The sequence below is a fragment of the Symsagittifera roscoffensis genome, chromosome 6, assembly GCF_963678635.1.
Source record: "Symsagittifera roscoffensis chromosome 6, txSymRosc1.1, whole genome shotgun sequence".
In the NCBI taxonomy this organism is placed as follows: domain Eukaryota; kingdom Metazoa; phylum Xenacoelomorpha; order Acoela; family Convolutidae; genus Symsagittifera; species Symsagittifera roscoffensis.
The window spans coordinates 34,990,880-35,006,126 of record NC_087067.1 but is presented as its reverse complement, the minus strand read 5'-3'; the positions used below and the strand labels follow the sequence as shown (position 1 = coordinate 35,006,126).

The following is a 15,247-nucleotide window of genomic DNA, read 5'->3' as shown; positions in this document are numbered from 1 at the left end:
ACCCAATCGAGGAAAGTTTGTGTTTAAAACGGACATGTTATTCAAGTTTTTCTGTTGATGAGAAAAGTGAATAGTAGAAAAAATATTCAATTCGGTTTACAAAGGCGATCTCTCTAACTATTTCCCCCATTTTGCAAAAGGGGGAGATTCGTTACTTGAACTATTTCATTAAAGAGGTGGTAATTCGATACTAAGGATAAAGAGGGAATAAGAAAAAGGGGATTGATAAAGAGATCCTACAAAGGCTATTTTGTCAGGAAAGGCCGCATTTAATCCAGGAGCCTTAACCTCAAAATCATATTTTGCGTCAGTTTGACGTAATCACTATTTTGAGACCTCTGAAGCATTCACTATTTTAAGTATATATTTAGATTTGCATCAAACAACACCAAAGCATGAAACATAGCCAAATCAGACTTAAACCATTTGAATGAACGCCAAAACACATAATGTGAATACCAACTGAATTGTAAAAAATATCTGCTGAATTTGGCGACTAAGCGCGCTAAAACACATTGAGTTTCAAATTTTCATTTCTCGTTCTTGTTGCTGAACTTCATGGGAGGTGATACCTTTCCTAACACTGTTCGATTGAGCCGAGAGGCTCTGCGCGAGACCCGAGAGACCGTGTTGAAAATTCTCGGAAGTCTGGATTACGTCGCTCGTTTCTGTTCGCCGAAGGAGGTAGGCGATAAAGAGAGTTTCGGAGATGTCGATTTCATTGTTTGCTTATCGAGTTCTGAACTGGTAAGTCAAAATGCTTTACCGGGTTAATCCAGAACGAAATGATAAATCAATTTTAAAAACACAGCGGATCTGTGGGCTTTTTTTGTCCATATGGAAAGCTAGATCGAATTGATCAGAAATTTACACTAAATTCCGAAAGTTTTTCTTGGCCACCGTTGACTGAAATTTTTGTCCTTTTATTCATGGATCAATTCGTTTTCCCAAAAAATGCCAATTTTAGTGCCTCATGCTATTTTAGTGCCTCAAAATTGACGTTTTTTTTTTGCATTTTTTGGAGGTTTTGATCAAAAAATTGTGTTTGTTGCGTGCGCTGCCTAAAGGGGCCTTCAGGAAAAGCTACGAGTGAGCTGAGAACACATTTAAGTTGGTCGAAAACGTATATTGTAAAATTGTACATGTGGATTTTGCGAGTGCCGATTCCCCGAGGTAGGAGGAGTGCATCTCATCCTTCTATAGCCGCCCCGCTTATGATATCTTTCGATCTTCCGGAAACACTGGTTACAACAAGTTTGACTTGAAAAGAAGTTGTACTCAATCACTTAAAATGTTGATTTGATCAGAATACTAGTTTTTTTGGCTTATTTTACGGTATAATGTTTTTAAAAATAAAATACAAAAGAGCTTGAATCTAAACAGATGTATCAACCACCAAATCTCAGCAAAAACTGACCGAAATAACCTCTATGCATTTTGATTCAAATTTAGAAAAAAAACTTAAGCAGTAAACAACGAATAAATTGAGCTAACTAGTCATGATCCATAGCTACCCGCATCCAGTTTCAGGCGTTAATAAAAGAATTTTACCAATTTAGTACCATTTTTGCTAAGAGTGAGACAGAGTCTTATTTAATCAATTTTTGATCAATTCTAATCTTAATTTTTGAAATCAAATTATAATCAATTATCATCAATTTAATTGATTAAAATGGTTTATTAATCAATCTATTTTTCGATACAATTATAATAGATTATAATCAAATTTTTAATCCCAGTTTCTAGTTCATTTTTACTGCATAAAAAAAACCATTGTGATCAGTTAGATTTTTTTTATCACCTTGCCCATTTTGTCTTTGACGTTGCATCTGAATTGTCTGAATTTCATGCTTTTTGTAAACGTCAGTTTATACGAAAATGAGAAAAATGTGCAAAATTTTTTTGATCAATTCAAATAAAATGTTTTTCCCTTCCTCATTAGAGTTGTTTCATAATGTTTCTTTTAATTTCTTTTAATTGTAAAATTATCCGCATACTGACTCAACTTCATGATTCATTCGGAAGATTTATCTTTCACTTACCGCAGCAACTTTTCAACCAATGTGGAAGAATCTCTAAAGAATTTTTTTTTGAGATAAAATTTTTCTTTTATTGCGATCTACATTTAATTACTGTCCTATGAAACCAAGTCGCCGTTCTCATTAGTTGCTTCAACTTTGAACTGTAAGTAAGAGTGAAATCTGTTGGTGGCCTGCAGTACCACGGCTGGGTTGCTTTTTACTGGCCTCACCGAATCGCTCACGAATCTCAAGAAAAATTTCACACCAGTTATGATCAGTTTGCATGCACGATCTAATTGTACAGTTCGCAGAACGAAGTCTTTTCCGATATGCCTTTACATGCCTCATCGGTGATCTCGCCACAATCTCTATGATACTAAAGCACACAATCAGTCATTTCACATTCCTATAAGAAAACAGAAACCAGTTATGAATACAAGCAATCAGTTTAGAAACAGGGAGCCAGAAAAATTATTCAAAAATTATTTGATTACATCTAGAGGTTAAAAGTACAGAATCTGTTCCCGAAGCTCTCGAGCTGCCCTGCAAAGAACGTGTCGTCTTTTCAATGGAAGCAGAACTGATTATAACATCTTCAAAGTCGGGTAAAACTGGCACTTGCAATCGCGAAGAGAGATGTGACTTGTGTGGCTCTGGATGCTTTGACTTCAAAGTCTCTAAAACTCTAAAACGGTCACACCTTTCTTCACCTCTTGCATCGGATCAAGCACACCCCCGCTTGCTCTCTACGAGAGCCTCCGCATAGCGCTTCTCACTTTGCCTTTTATCATTAATGAAGCAAACACTTTCGAGACATGTTTGTCGTCCAAACTATCTTGATTTATTTGTTTCTTTTTGCCACATCTCACTGCTTCCGCCAACAACTTGTCCAATTTGTTTTCCTTCCAGTCTTCAATGCGCCATCCAATAAGTGTTTGAATGTCTTTTGATGCTTTGATCATTGGATCTCTTTTTAACAAAACACGACTCATCACCAGATAGTTGCAATAGTTGCAAAAATTGCAATAGTCCTATGAAACCAAGTCGCCGTTCTCATTAGTTGCTTCAACTTTGAACTGTAAGTAAGAGTGAAATCTGTTGGTGGCCTGCAGTACCACGGCTGGGTTGCTTTTTACTGGCCTCACCGAATCGCTCACGAATCTCAAGAAAAATTTCACACCAGTTATGATCAGTTTGCATGCACGATCTAATTGTACAGTTCGCAGAACGAAGTCTTTTCCGATATGCCTTTACATGCCTCATCGGTGATCTCGCCACAATCTCTATGATACTAAAGCACACAATCAGACATTTCACATTCCTATAAGAAAACAGAAACCAGGTATGAATACAAGCAATCAGTTTAGAAACAGGGAGCCAGAAAAATTATTCAAAAATTATTTGATTACATCTAGAGGTTAAAAGTACAGAATCTGTTCCCGAAGCTCCCGAGCTGCCCTGCAAAGAACGTGTCGTCTTTTCAATGGAAGCAGAACTGATTATAACATCTTCAAAGTCGGGTAAAACTGGCACTTGCAATCGCGAAGAGAGATGTGACTTGTGTGGCTCTGGATGCTTTGACTTCAAAGTCTCTAAAACTCTAAAACGGTCACACCTTTCTTCACCTCTTGCATCGGATCAAGCACCGAAGTCGAGTGACGCACCGAATAATTCATCATTATGTCTTCGTCATGGGTTTCAAGATTCGGATCAGTTTCTGGTAGCACATTTTCTATTTGCAGGTCTTGCATGGCTTGAGTCAATCCTGTGCGGCCATTGCTTGTCGGTGTAACATTTACGCGGTCATTGTTATCTCGTGATATTAACAAGTCTTACACTTCAAAGCCGCAGGTAACTAGGCGGTTTGATAATTATACCCCAGATAACTGGGCGGTTTGATAATTCTCTGAGTCCGCATCATGATATCACGAGCGTTCCTCGAACCAAACTCGAACTCTTCCCGAGCACGGTCCACTCTGCTCCAGAAACGAGCTTCTCTCCAAACACGAATACCAAGCACCGGCTCTGTACCAAACACACACGAGCTCCAACACCGGCTCTGCATCCAAAACGAGCACCAATCCACAAATAAGCTGTACCCCGAAAACGTGCTCTGCTCCAAACTCACGAGTTAACCTCCAAACACGAGCTCTGATCCAAATACGAGCACTGCTTGAGATAAAATGTCCGCTCAGTTGTCGATGTTGCAGTGGGTTTTTTTTCTTGCTTAACAAGACACGTGCAAAATTCACAACAAAACAATAGTTGCAAAAATTGCAATAGTTGCAATAGTTGCAATAGTTGCAATAGTTGTAGATGTTGCAGTGTTTTTTTTTCTTGCTTAACAAGACAAGTGCAATATTCTCAACAGAACAATTTAATTGCGCCAATGTAATTAGTTTTGAGGGGGCTTGCCGCAAGACTTTTGATATACTTTTTGAAGTGTTTAAAACGTTATTTTAAACCTGCTTTTTTTGGGTAGTTTGTCTGCGGCGCATAAAAAACTGTAACCAAAAAGAGCCCTTATACTAATTTCAGAACAACAGAACAATTATACAACAGAACAATAGTTGCAATAGTTGTAATAGTTGCAAAAATTGCAATAGTTGTCGATGTTGCAGTGGTTGTCGTTTTTTTTCTATTATTTTTAATGAAATTTCTAGTTCAATATTTTTGCACAAAAATCCATTATAATCGATCATAATTGATTATAATCCCTTTTGTTTGTCCAGTTTGTCTTCGAAGTTGCCTCTAAATGGCCTATTTCTAATGCTTTTTGTGGACGTTGGTTCTTATGAAAAATGAGAAAATTTTTTAAAAAGTTTTCCAATTAATTTAAAATTATAAGTTTTTTTTTATTTCATCCCCATTAGAGTTGTTTCGTGATGCATATTTAAAGCTTTTTTAAACACCAAAACATCAGCAAGTTGATTTAGTTTCATGATTGATTCGGAAAGATAATTTTCCATCTACCGCGAGAACTTTTCCACTCATATGAAAGGATCTCTATGAAACTTTAGTTTCGTGGGAAAACTTTGTGTTCAGATGAACCAAAGTGTTCAAGAGATCTCTCTTCTAGAGGTTTTTTATTGACACAAAAATATTAACCCGTAAGATAAAGTTCGAATATCGGAAGGGTTTTAGTAAGAACTATAATCAATTATTAGCGATCACAACGGAAAATAATCTCCTCGAAAATATCACGATTATAATCAATTATAAATCCCTTAAAGACCTAATTTTGGTAATTATAATCGAATATAGTTGTCAAAAAATCATCATTATAATCCGTTATTATCGATTATTTACGCGTAAACTTGGATGCGGGTAATTTGAGTAATTTAATCAAGATTTTTTTAAAATAAATGCAATAGCAGCACTTCATAAATGTTAGTTTGCCCCTCAGTTTAAAATCCAACAAAGATGGTGGCCAGTCAATAAGCAGAATGGTCTAAGAACAGTTGGATCCAAGAGCAGAATAAACTGAAAAATATCAGCTTTTATTAGATAATCTGTAAAATAACATTGCATTAAAATCATAGCAATGAACATTTTATGCATAATTTGCGTAGTTTAATCAAGAATTTGTTTTACAAAATGTAATAAAAAATATAATGAAATTAGTCAACTCAATCAATTCATGCTAGTTATTTCGTTTTCTTGGTAATTTTTGACAGTTTTAAAAATTGTTTTTATCAATTACCCCGTATAAACCAATATAAGTCAATATTTTTCTGTTTTTCTGCTCTTGTACCCATTCTGCACTTCGAACATTCTGCTTTTGCTCCGCCCCCACCTCTGATCAGCCTATTTTTATTGAATTAATTGCAATTAAAGCTCAATCACGTACTAAACCCAATCGAAGAAAGTTTGTGTTTAAAACGGACATGTTATTCAAGTTTTTCTGTTGATGAGAAAAGTGAATAGTAGAAAAAATATCAATTTGGTTTACAAAGGCGATCTCTCTAACTATTTCCCCCGAGGTAGGAGGAGTGCATCTCATCCTTCTATAGCCGCCCCGCTTATGATATCTTTCGATCTTCCGGAAACACTGGTTACAACAAGTTTGACTTGAAAAGAAGTTGTACTCAATCACTTAAAATGTTGATTTGATCAGAATACTAGTTTTTTTGGCTTATTTTACGGTATAATGTTTTTAAAAATAAAATACAAAAGAGCTTGAATCTAAACAGATGTATCAACCACCAAATCTCAGTAAAAACTGACCGAAATAACCTCTATGCATTTTGATTCAAATTTAGAAAAAAAACTTAAGCAGTAAACAACGAATAAATTGAGCTAACTAGTCATGATCCATAGCTACCCGCATCCAGTTTCAGGCGTTAATAAAAGAATTTTATCAATTTAGTACCATTTTTGCTAAGAGTGAGACAGAGTCTTATTTAATCAATTTTTGATCAATTCTAATCTTAATTTTTGAAATCAAATTATAATCAATTATCATCAATTTAATTGATTAAAATGGTTTATTAATCAATCTATTTTTCGATACAATTATAATAGATTATAATCAAATTTTTAATCCCAGTTTCTAGTTCATTTTTACTGCATAAAAAAAACCATTGTAATCAGTTAGATTTTTTTTTATCACCTTGCCCATTTTGTCGTTGACGTTGCATCTGAATTGTCTGCATTTCATGCTTTTTGTAAACGTCAGTTTATACGAAAATGAGAAAAATGTGCAAAATTTTTTTGATCAATTCAAATAAAATGTTTTTCCCTTCCTCATTAGAGTTGTTTCATAATGTTTCTTTTAATTTCTTTTAATTGTAAAATTATCCGCATATTGACTCAACTTCATGATTCATTCGGAAGATTTAACTTTCACTTACCGCAGCAACTTTTCAACCAATGTGGAAGAATCTCTATAGAATTTTTTTTTGAGGTAAAACTTTTCTTTTATTGCGATCTACATTTAAAATTTAATTACTGTCCTATGAAACCAAGTCGCCGTTCTCATTAGTTGCTTCAACTTTGAACTGTAAGTAAGAGTGAAATCTGTTGGTGGCCTGCAGTACCACGGCTGGGTTGCTTTTTACTGGCCTCACCGAATCGCTCACGAATCTCAAGAAAAATTTCACACCAGTTATGATCAGTTTGCATGCACGATCTAATTGTACAGTTCGCAGAACGAAGTCTTTTCCTTTACATGCCTCATCGATGATCTCGCCACAATCTCTATGATACTAAAGCACACAATCAGACATTTCACATTCCTATAAGAAAACAGAAACCAGGTATGAATACAAGCAATCAGTTTAGAAACAGGGAGCCAGAAAAATTATTCAAAAATTATTTGATTACATCTAGAGGTTAAAAGTACTTCAAATCTAATCGGAAAAATTACATATCAACTGTGGAAGTCTAATTTTTCAAGAGTTAGAATTGAAATTTTAAATGAATCAAATCTCTAATTTACATTTGGAATTGATGTTTCATTGTCAGCTAGATTTTTTTTCTAAAAAAATCTTGACGATGCATATAATGGCGAAAACTTAGAAAGTTTTCAGAAATTTTTTTTGAATGAAAAAAAAATTTTCTCTGGGATTTACAATTGTTAATTTGAATGTTTTCTTTCTTTTTGTGCAACTCCATTTTGTGGATTTTGTGTGGTTTTTAGAAAAGATTTTTAGGAAATCATCAACGACCAAGAACAAAATTCATGCATAAATTGAATATCACAACTTTAAAACTCAACAGATAGAAATGAAAAACTGTTACATCTATATTTTTTTATCAGTTTCCTTAATTTTGTTATAAACTTTTCCGTTTGTTATATTTTTTTCACGTTTTGCAAGAGGTTTTTCTCGAAATTGTCAAATTCGTTTTATTAAGTTTATTTGTGAATGTTACTTATCCACATTAAAACGTAGATAGTTTTTTAAAATCAATTTCTTGCTTCTAAGTTCATGGTACATGTTTATTTACTGGCGGTGCCACTATATATATGCAGTGCGTCTATCGTAAGTAGTTTTTAGGTGTCGCCGGTTTGATCAAAAAAACCTAACTTTTATTCAGGCCTTCCACCATTTGTACCACGCTCTAAAAATGCTGTCTCAACGGGGACACCTATTTCTGGAGTAACTCGATCCTCGAGCTTAAACGTTGGACAGTTTGACCAATATAGATAGAGTTAAGTCCTGAAGAAGTAAGCTAATAAATGAACCACTCTAGAACTCAGTTCACGTCCAAAGCGAATTTTTGATAAGGGCAAGCTTCATATTTAACTCTTTTTGTTCTTAAGGTCACTTACTTTATAAATTGAGCGCAGAGGCCAATCTGGTCTTTTGAGCGATTGATTAATTGCGACTTCTTTAATTGAGGGTTGCTTAAATCTATTTTATTTTCCCTTAGCCTCAAATTGTCTAAAAAGACTGCAAGTGAAGCACCCATAGCTCGACAGTCTTTTTGGATAAACCGCAGTAAGTTGCATTCAAAGATTACTTTACTTACTGCAGTATTAAACGGTTTGTTCATTGTCTTGCGTGTCAATTCTTTAGGCAAAGTTGTGCTTACACTTTTTTAGTTCATATAAAGCTGGAAATTTGTGTACAAAAACTTAAATTTGAAGGAATTTAAACTCTCATCGGAGACAAACACAGATATTTTCCAGAACTTCCATGGCCATCTGCCTGATCGTTTCAAAGTTTGCTACTTCACTTTTTTCAAAAGTTCTTGCAAATATTTTATTGAGATGGTTGTTTGAGAACCGGTCAAAGAGGCGTCCTTCTCATTTTCGCGAAGTCATACAATCTGATAGGCTGCCCCTGTTGGCCTCAATCTGTACCAGATGTAGAATGCAAGATCTCAATCTTTTTTTCTTTGGCGAATAGTTTTTGTTGTGTAACAGTCGCCTACTTAAGTCACATACCAGGCTACAGAAAAATAGGCCCTATAACCATTGGCTCAAGAGTCAGGGACATTATCTCTTGTGCTTTTCTACCTCAAACGGTCGGAGCCAATTCGGTTCACTTGCGACATGAGACTAAAACCCTCGTTACAGCTCAAAGGCGACTACCAAAATACCCCCCACTCTAGAAAATAAGAACGTCCCCATACTTAGGTCTCAAAATACTTTGAACATGCGAACGCCGTTAAAAACAGGGTCGGAACAATCCGTATAGTTACTTTTTGTTAGACAGTGGTACTTTTATCCATTTCAGATGGATCAACCTAAAACTCTCCTTACTTCAATATAACAATATAAAACACACCCAAGAATTTTAAATTAGGTACTCACATACCGGCACACTCCTCTAGAATTTGAGTAACTAAATCAAGAAGTAACTCGTGAATAAATGGGTAATTTTACGAATCGAGGAGTTTTAACTGAATAAATTTTAGCTTGAGAAATGAGTTTTGGTGCTGGACCATTGGGAGACTTCGGTTGTCCACCTTTCCACCGAAGTTTCACTCTGGTCCAATACTGATACGCTTTCTTCTCCACTCGCGATCACTCTGTCTTCTCTTAAGAATGAGACAGCTCTACTCTCGTTCAATTTATGTATTGGAAATTGCGAACAGCAATTTCCCGCTGCTAATTTCGACCACTTTCCCGCAATTGTAGTTCGAATCTCCTCATCTTAAATTTCTGATGTTTTCAGTTGTCGCGAGAAACTTGAGCATGACATGCTCAGTTCGAAATTTTGAAAAATTTCATTTCACCCCAAAATCACGTCTTTAGCGTTTCTCAAGGTCAAACTTCCAAATATGACCGATTGGCACATACTCCCGGACTCAAGATCGATGTCCTCATTGCGTGTCGCCGTCTGCCAGTGAGCCCCGAGAATGCTGAGTGTGTCTCAAGATACAGTGCCAGTGGTCATTTACAGAAGTTTGCAGCAGATTTATTTTTATCTACACCCCAAAATTCACCACCATGCAAGATTCACCATGCACCTGCACCCTGAATTTCAGCTTTATGAGCTAGTGATTAAAATTTCTTTCGTCTTATCCAATCAAAAAATTGTCATGCAGCATTTTGATTCATATAATAGATATAGCATATTAATAACAATATTTTGGTTCATTAAAATTTCTTTTCCGTGACCTCGGATTTCATCCGAGTTCACACTCAAGCCCCTCTCCTTTTCCCACTCAAGACTCAAGAATCCGACTCTGAGCATCCTGTTTAGTTCGTGCTCCTCGCCCTTGAAGTGCTGGGCCCGATGCACTCGACACTGTAATCTGCCTCAGCAGCTCTTCCTACTTTTCGGAGCTGATCACGATCTGTTCCCAAGTCTGTGGTTGTTCGTAGGATCGCATCCATTCCCTCTGCTCTTGCAACCTCTTCGCCTGATTCGGCAAGCCCTTCACTTTAGATTCCCTGTTCAAGCAAAAGGAGTTGTGCAAGCTCAAGCTCACGTTCTTCGCTAAGTCCTCCTCCAATGTTGACTCCCTCGCCTTAGTATTATCTCTAGACACCTTACCAACTCTCTCTCAACCCGTAGTGATTGCATTACGATGGGTCATCAAGGGTCTCTTGAAGGCTTCCGGCCCTATCCCAACCAGGAACTGTCGATATTCTTTCTGATGCTTCTTCATGTGATCCTTCGTCACCGTACAACCAAGATGTCAATGTCGCTCGAAACCACGGAAAGAATCTTATGCGGCTCCATACGTGCCTGACCTCCATAGGTATGGAGAAAACCTTGTATGCACTCTGAAACAACTCAAGCCTTCTGCTGTAATCAATAGCGTGTATTGATTCCGCTGTAGGTGTCTTCGACTCCCGATATTTCGTCACGTTTTCCTCGATCCATCGCAACGCCAGCATCGAACTCACTACTAAAAGAGTGACCTTCTGACGGTGATCGGGTAACCCGATTGAACGAACTTCATCCACGTCCCATATCAAGCAGAGGTTCGAGTGCTCCGGTTACCACACCATCTGTGTCAGACAGTGGCACGGGCATTCTCCTTGTGCGAGGTTGATGCTCCGGAGGTTGCGTTCTCCCGAAGCTTTCAGCAGAAGTTCCACATTTTTTTTTCCTGCGTCACATCATTTTCCTCCAGGGCTGGTGTACTGTTTGTCGGTTTCCCGATCGTATTCTGATCTCCCCCCAGATCTCACTCAACTGTTCTCTTTGTTCCCCCAGTGCCGGTCCTAGAATCTTCCTCAACAGTTTGTGCGAGTGATGCGACATTCGAGCCAGGCGTACGCACTTGGGTATCGAGAAAGCTTTGTCGATTAGTAACCTCTGACTGGATATTTCCACCATTGCCATGTGCAATGGATAGTGACTTCCACACAGATTGGCCATCACCGATCCCACTAGGGACTTCGCGTTCACCGGCAAGTTATAGGCTTCACTCATGGGAAACCGCATTTCCGCCTCAAGACCAATTCCACCCTCTGATATGTTTCTGGGTTATTTGCAACACCCCAGGCCATGACTCCACGCTTAACGCTGTCACTAAGTGGTGCTCGGACTCCAGCATCTCCAGTGATTGCAAGCTGCACATCCTTGAGAAGAACCCCAACGCCAATGCTATATTTACAGTACTGTTCATGTAACACCCAGACACTATCTGTACTTCGCTCTTTTCCTTTTCTGACACAGGATCGTCCATCACAAGAATGCTCTCCACTTCCACACATCGGGTCCAGACAATTACCGGGTTCCATCTTCTTCGCTGATTTGTCAGGCTTACTCGTTGTCTCTTCCGCCTTCTTGCTGTGGGGTAGGATCAGTTTGCGTACCACATTCAGATTGCCAGAAGTCTTCATCCTTCGTTGGTGACAGTCTCACTCGCTCCGTGACTTCTTCAATCAAACTTGCATGGGGATGTGGGCACCATGAAGGCCTCAGCAACTTCCAAACCGTCTCCAAATTCGTAAACAGCATGCCGTTTCCATTTCCCATTATCAATTCTACCCTCTTGTTTGAGCGCGGCACGCTGATCACTCCTGGTGTCCTCGTAAGTGTCAGGCCTAGGCTCGGCCTTTCTCTTTCCACTGTGTCAATCTCAATTATCTTCTCCGTCCAGAACTTCAACAGCTCTGCCACTTCATAATTCATATAGGCGTTCCCGGCCTCCGAATCCAAGAAAGGGTTGTATGCTATCCCCATTACGCCAGTTACATACTGATACTCTCCCCGCTTTGTGGTTCTCGAGTAGTCTTCAGCTCGGGCCAAATTATGATGCACGTCATGCCCCTCCGTGAACTTCTTGTTGTAGAACCTCCGTATGTCATCAAGTTTCTCGTGACTCTCTAGAGACTGCCTGGAGCCATCCTCTTTCTCGATTCCAGTACTCTGGTACACGTTCAGGATGACCGTGGAGATTCTCCTTTCCATCGTTTACTTCCAATCGCCTTCTGACACATTGGACAGTACTGTCGGTTATCATGGACATGATTCATCTTAAGAAACAAGTGGCATCCTTTCTCCTCGCTAGACTCAAACCAGAATTGTCTCTGGGATTATGCTGCATCAGCATTTGATGGTCCTGTAGACTCTTGTTGCCCAATTTCAATTTATCGTGTGAGGTCAATACCTCAACAGGTACCCCAAGGTCAACAGCTCTCTTCCTACCAAGCTCCATGCAACATCAGCTGTCCTGCCGTTCTGACGAAAGGATTTGCCATCAACGGCAATGCCGACGAGGGTGTTCTCATCGCCTCTTCAAAAAATTCCAGCAGCATGTTTTGCCAAGTTCATCTCAGCTGATTCCCCAATTCCAGCTTATTGACCTCGGCTATCTGTTGAGTAGCCCAATGACGACGCTTACTGGATACCCCGCAATCAAGTTTCTTCAGGCAATCCTCCAGTTCTTTCATGATCTCCAGAGCCACTCACCAAGGTCGAGCGGTTTTCCTTGTCGCATTTATCTCAAGAGGATTGCTAGCCACTTGTTTCCCAGTGGCCTGGTGTTGGGTCGTGAGACATTTTTTGCCAACGTCCACCTCCCACGTTTGTCCACTCGTCGAACCCCTTTAGGTGTTCGCTTTCTGAGGTCTGAAGTCCTCCTCCGTTTTCAAGGACGTCGAGACTCCCATTCCCTCCATCACCTCGGCCAACTTCCGTGGTAAGGAGCTGCCCTAATAAGTCGCTTTCTTCCATCGCGCTAAAATCGTGAGAGCCGTTTCCTTCAGATTCTTTTCTGAGACTGCGTCTGCCGAGGGACTACTTAATTCTTCTGCATCTCTCTTTCTTTTCTGAGACCTTATTCCCTTACTCGGGGGCGTCGCCACTATCATCACTGACTCGACTACTTTATCCAGGTCCGGCCTTTCTAACTCTTGCTTCCCCCTTCTCGAGCCTTAATTATATTACTAGTCTTATTCCTATCATTCCTTTCCACCTTAATCATTTTTTAACAGTTTTTTTTGGTTCAGAGTAGAGCTGTCTTTACATGCGTCATCTTTGGTCTTCGGCTCCGGTTCCCTCAACTTGACCATTTTCCCTAGCAGCTCCTTCCTCGCTTTCTCATCGAGTCCGGTGCCCATCAAGACAGATTCCCCGATTTTCACCACCGTGTTCCATAACTCCTCCTTGAAGTCCTCCTCCGTAGTCTCGCTCTTCACGCTCTGGTTGAATTTGTTCAGGAAGTCTTTCCACGCCTTCTAAGGGTGAGGTTGTGACCGGGTCCAGCTTTTTATATTCTGTGAGAGCCACGTATAGGGGACCTGCCTCACCAAGCCTCTTTTGGTCTTGTCTCATCTCTAGCTCCTCCAATCCGTAGGGCGCTCGGTACTTCCTCGTGGCGAACTTCATCTCGACTTTCAGAGCAATGTGTCCCTCCTCCACGATCATTCTTCCGTCGTCCCAAATCGGCAGCTTGTCCTCCAGCCGATTTTGAGGCCTGCTCGAGCGACCTCAAGATGTCCCGGACCTCGAACTTAGGGGGCATTGAGCCTCTCATCTTCTTTGCTTGAATCGTTCATGAGTTTATTTTGATGTCGCATGTGTGGAAATAAACTGCGGCTGAGTATACAATGAATAAGGGATCCCAACAGTCCGTAAACTTTTTTGCTGCTTTTCCACAGTAGCTCTAGCGTGTAGGGACGGGACCACCAAAGGATTGTTCATTCCCAGGGTCATCCTTCTGACCATCGTGAAGTCAGGGACGGTGGTAGGCAGAACTTTTCGCTCGAGTTTCCTGCTTTTCCCATGTCACGGGATTCAAGTTCCAAAACTTGGGGTAGGTCTCGATGGGACCCTCACGTTTGCCCCCATTCTACACTGCAGTTGTCCTCTGAAGTTGTTCACCATCAGCTCCGGGTCCTTCACTTTCCCAAAGAGTACCGTGTCGCTCATCCGCGCTCTCAACTCTTCTTGTCTGCACCAGTTCAGTGCCGTCCCATCTAGAACACTTATTAGGATCACATGCACCACTGATTGCCGGTATGCCGCCACGAGCGGGTCAGGAAAAGCGTATGTCACCGCCGGCCCGTAGATGCAGTTAACGACCTCTCCAAGCCCCCTGATCATCCCCAATGGGTCAGATCTCATGGCCAAACACAAATCAGTCAAAAGAGGTATGCCTCCAATTATCTCCTTCAACTCTTCTCTCGTCTTGGGATTCCTCTCCTCGCCCGTCCGGTATCGATTTTGCATTAGGAGATACTCCACCAGCAAAGTTTTCAACCCGGCAGCACACTTGTACGAATAATATTCCACACTTGGGTGAGCCCTCCCTGTCGAAAGGGGTTCCCCATACTTATCAGCCGATGAAACGCCATCAGTTCTCCATGGGTCAAGAGTACCAGTGTCAAATATCCGTCAATTTGGAGCGTTTCCACACCCCTGCTAAACATGTAGGCGGGACCCATGTTGAATAGGTACCTGGTGTAGACCAAGTACAGGGCCAGTAAGAGGTTAATGGGCATATTCAGTAATTCCTGCACGAACGCATCGAAGATGGCATCCCCCGCATAGAATACTCTACCCATATACCTCTTCTCCCAGCATGGGCTCAAGAATCTCAAAATTTCATAGTTCTTTCTGGTCTTCAATTCGCCCTTTGCGTGCTCCCTCCAGAACCCTCCAATGGTGACTTCATTCGCCGCTGTGACAAATCTTCCCACCGTCATCTCTATGTTTTCTACCACTTCCAGCTGCCCCTCAAGAAACTCCCATTTTTGTTTGATGAGAGGTGGAGCACTCTCCCGCGTCTTGTTCTTGGCGTTCTCTAGCCTTGGGGTTAGAAACGGCCACCTGCCTCTCTCTTGCGTTAAGCGGTACCCCATCGAGTCCAAC

At 40.2% G+C, this 15,247-nt stretch overlaps 1 protein-coding gene across 2 annotated transcripts in view; it reads left to right on the top strand.

The window, feature by feature from the left end:
* Positions 1-350: 350 nt before the first annotated feature.
* The window catches only part of LOC134848867 (uncharacterized), a 50,214-nt gene continuing 35,317 nt past the window's right edge, over positions 351-15,247 (top strand). Inside the window, exon 1 of one of the 2 annotated variants that reach the window (XM_063866381.1) lies at positions 351-684. In XM_063866381.1, the coding sequence (XP_063722451.1) occupies positions 559-684 (126 nt within the window). In that variant the 5' untranslated portion in view covers positions 351-558. Of the gene's footprint in view, positions 748-15,247 lie in introns of both variants that reach the window. The other variant, XM_063866380.1, reaches the window with a different exon arrangement.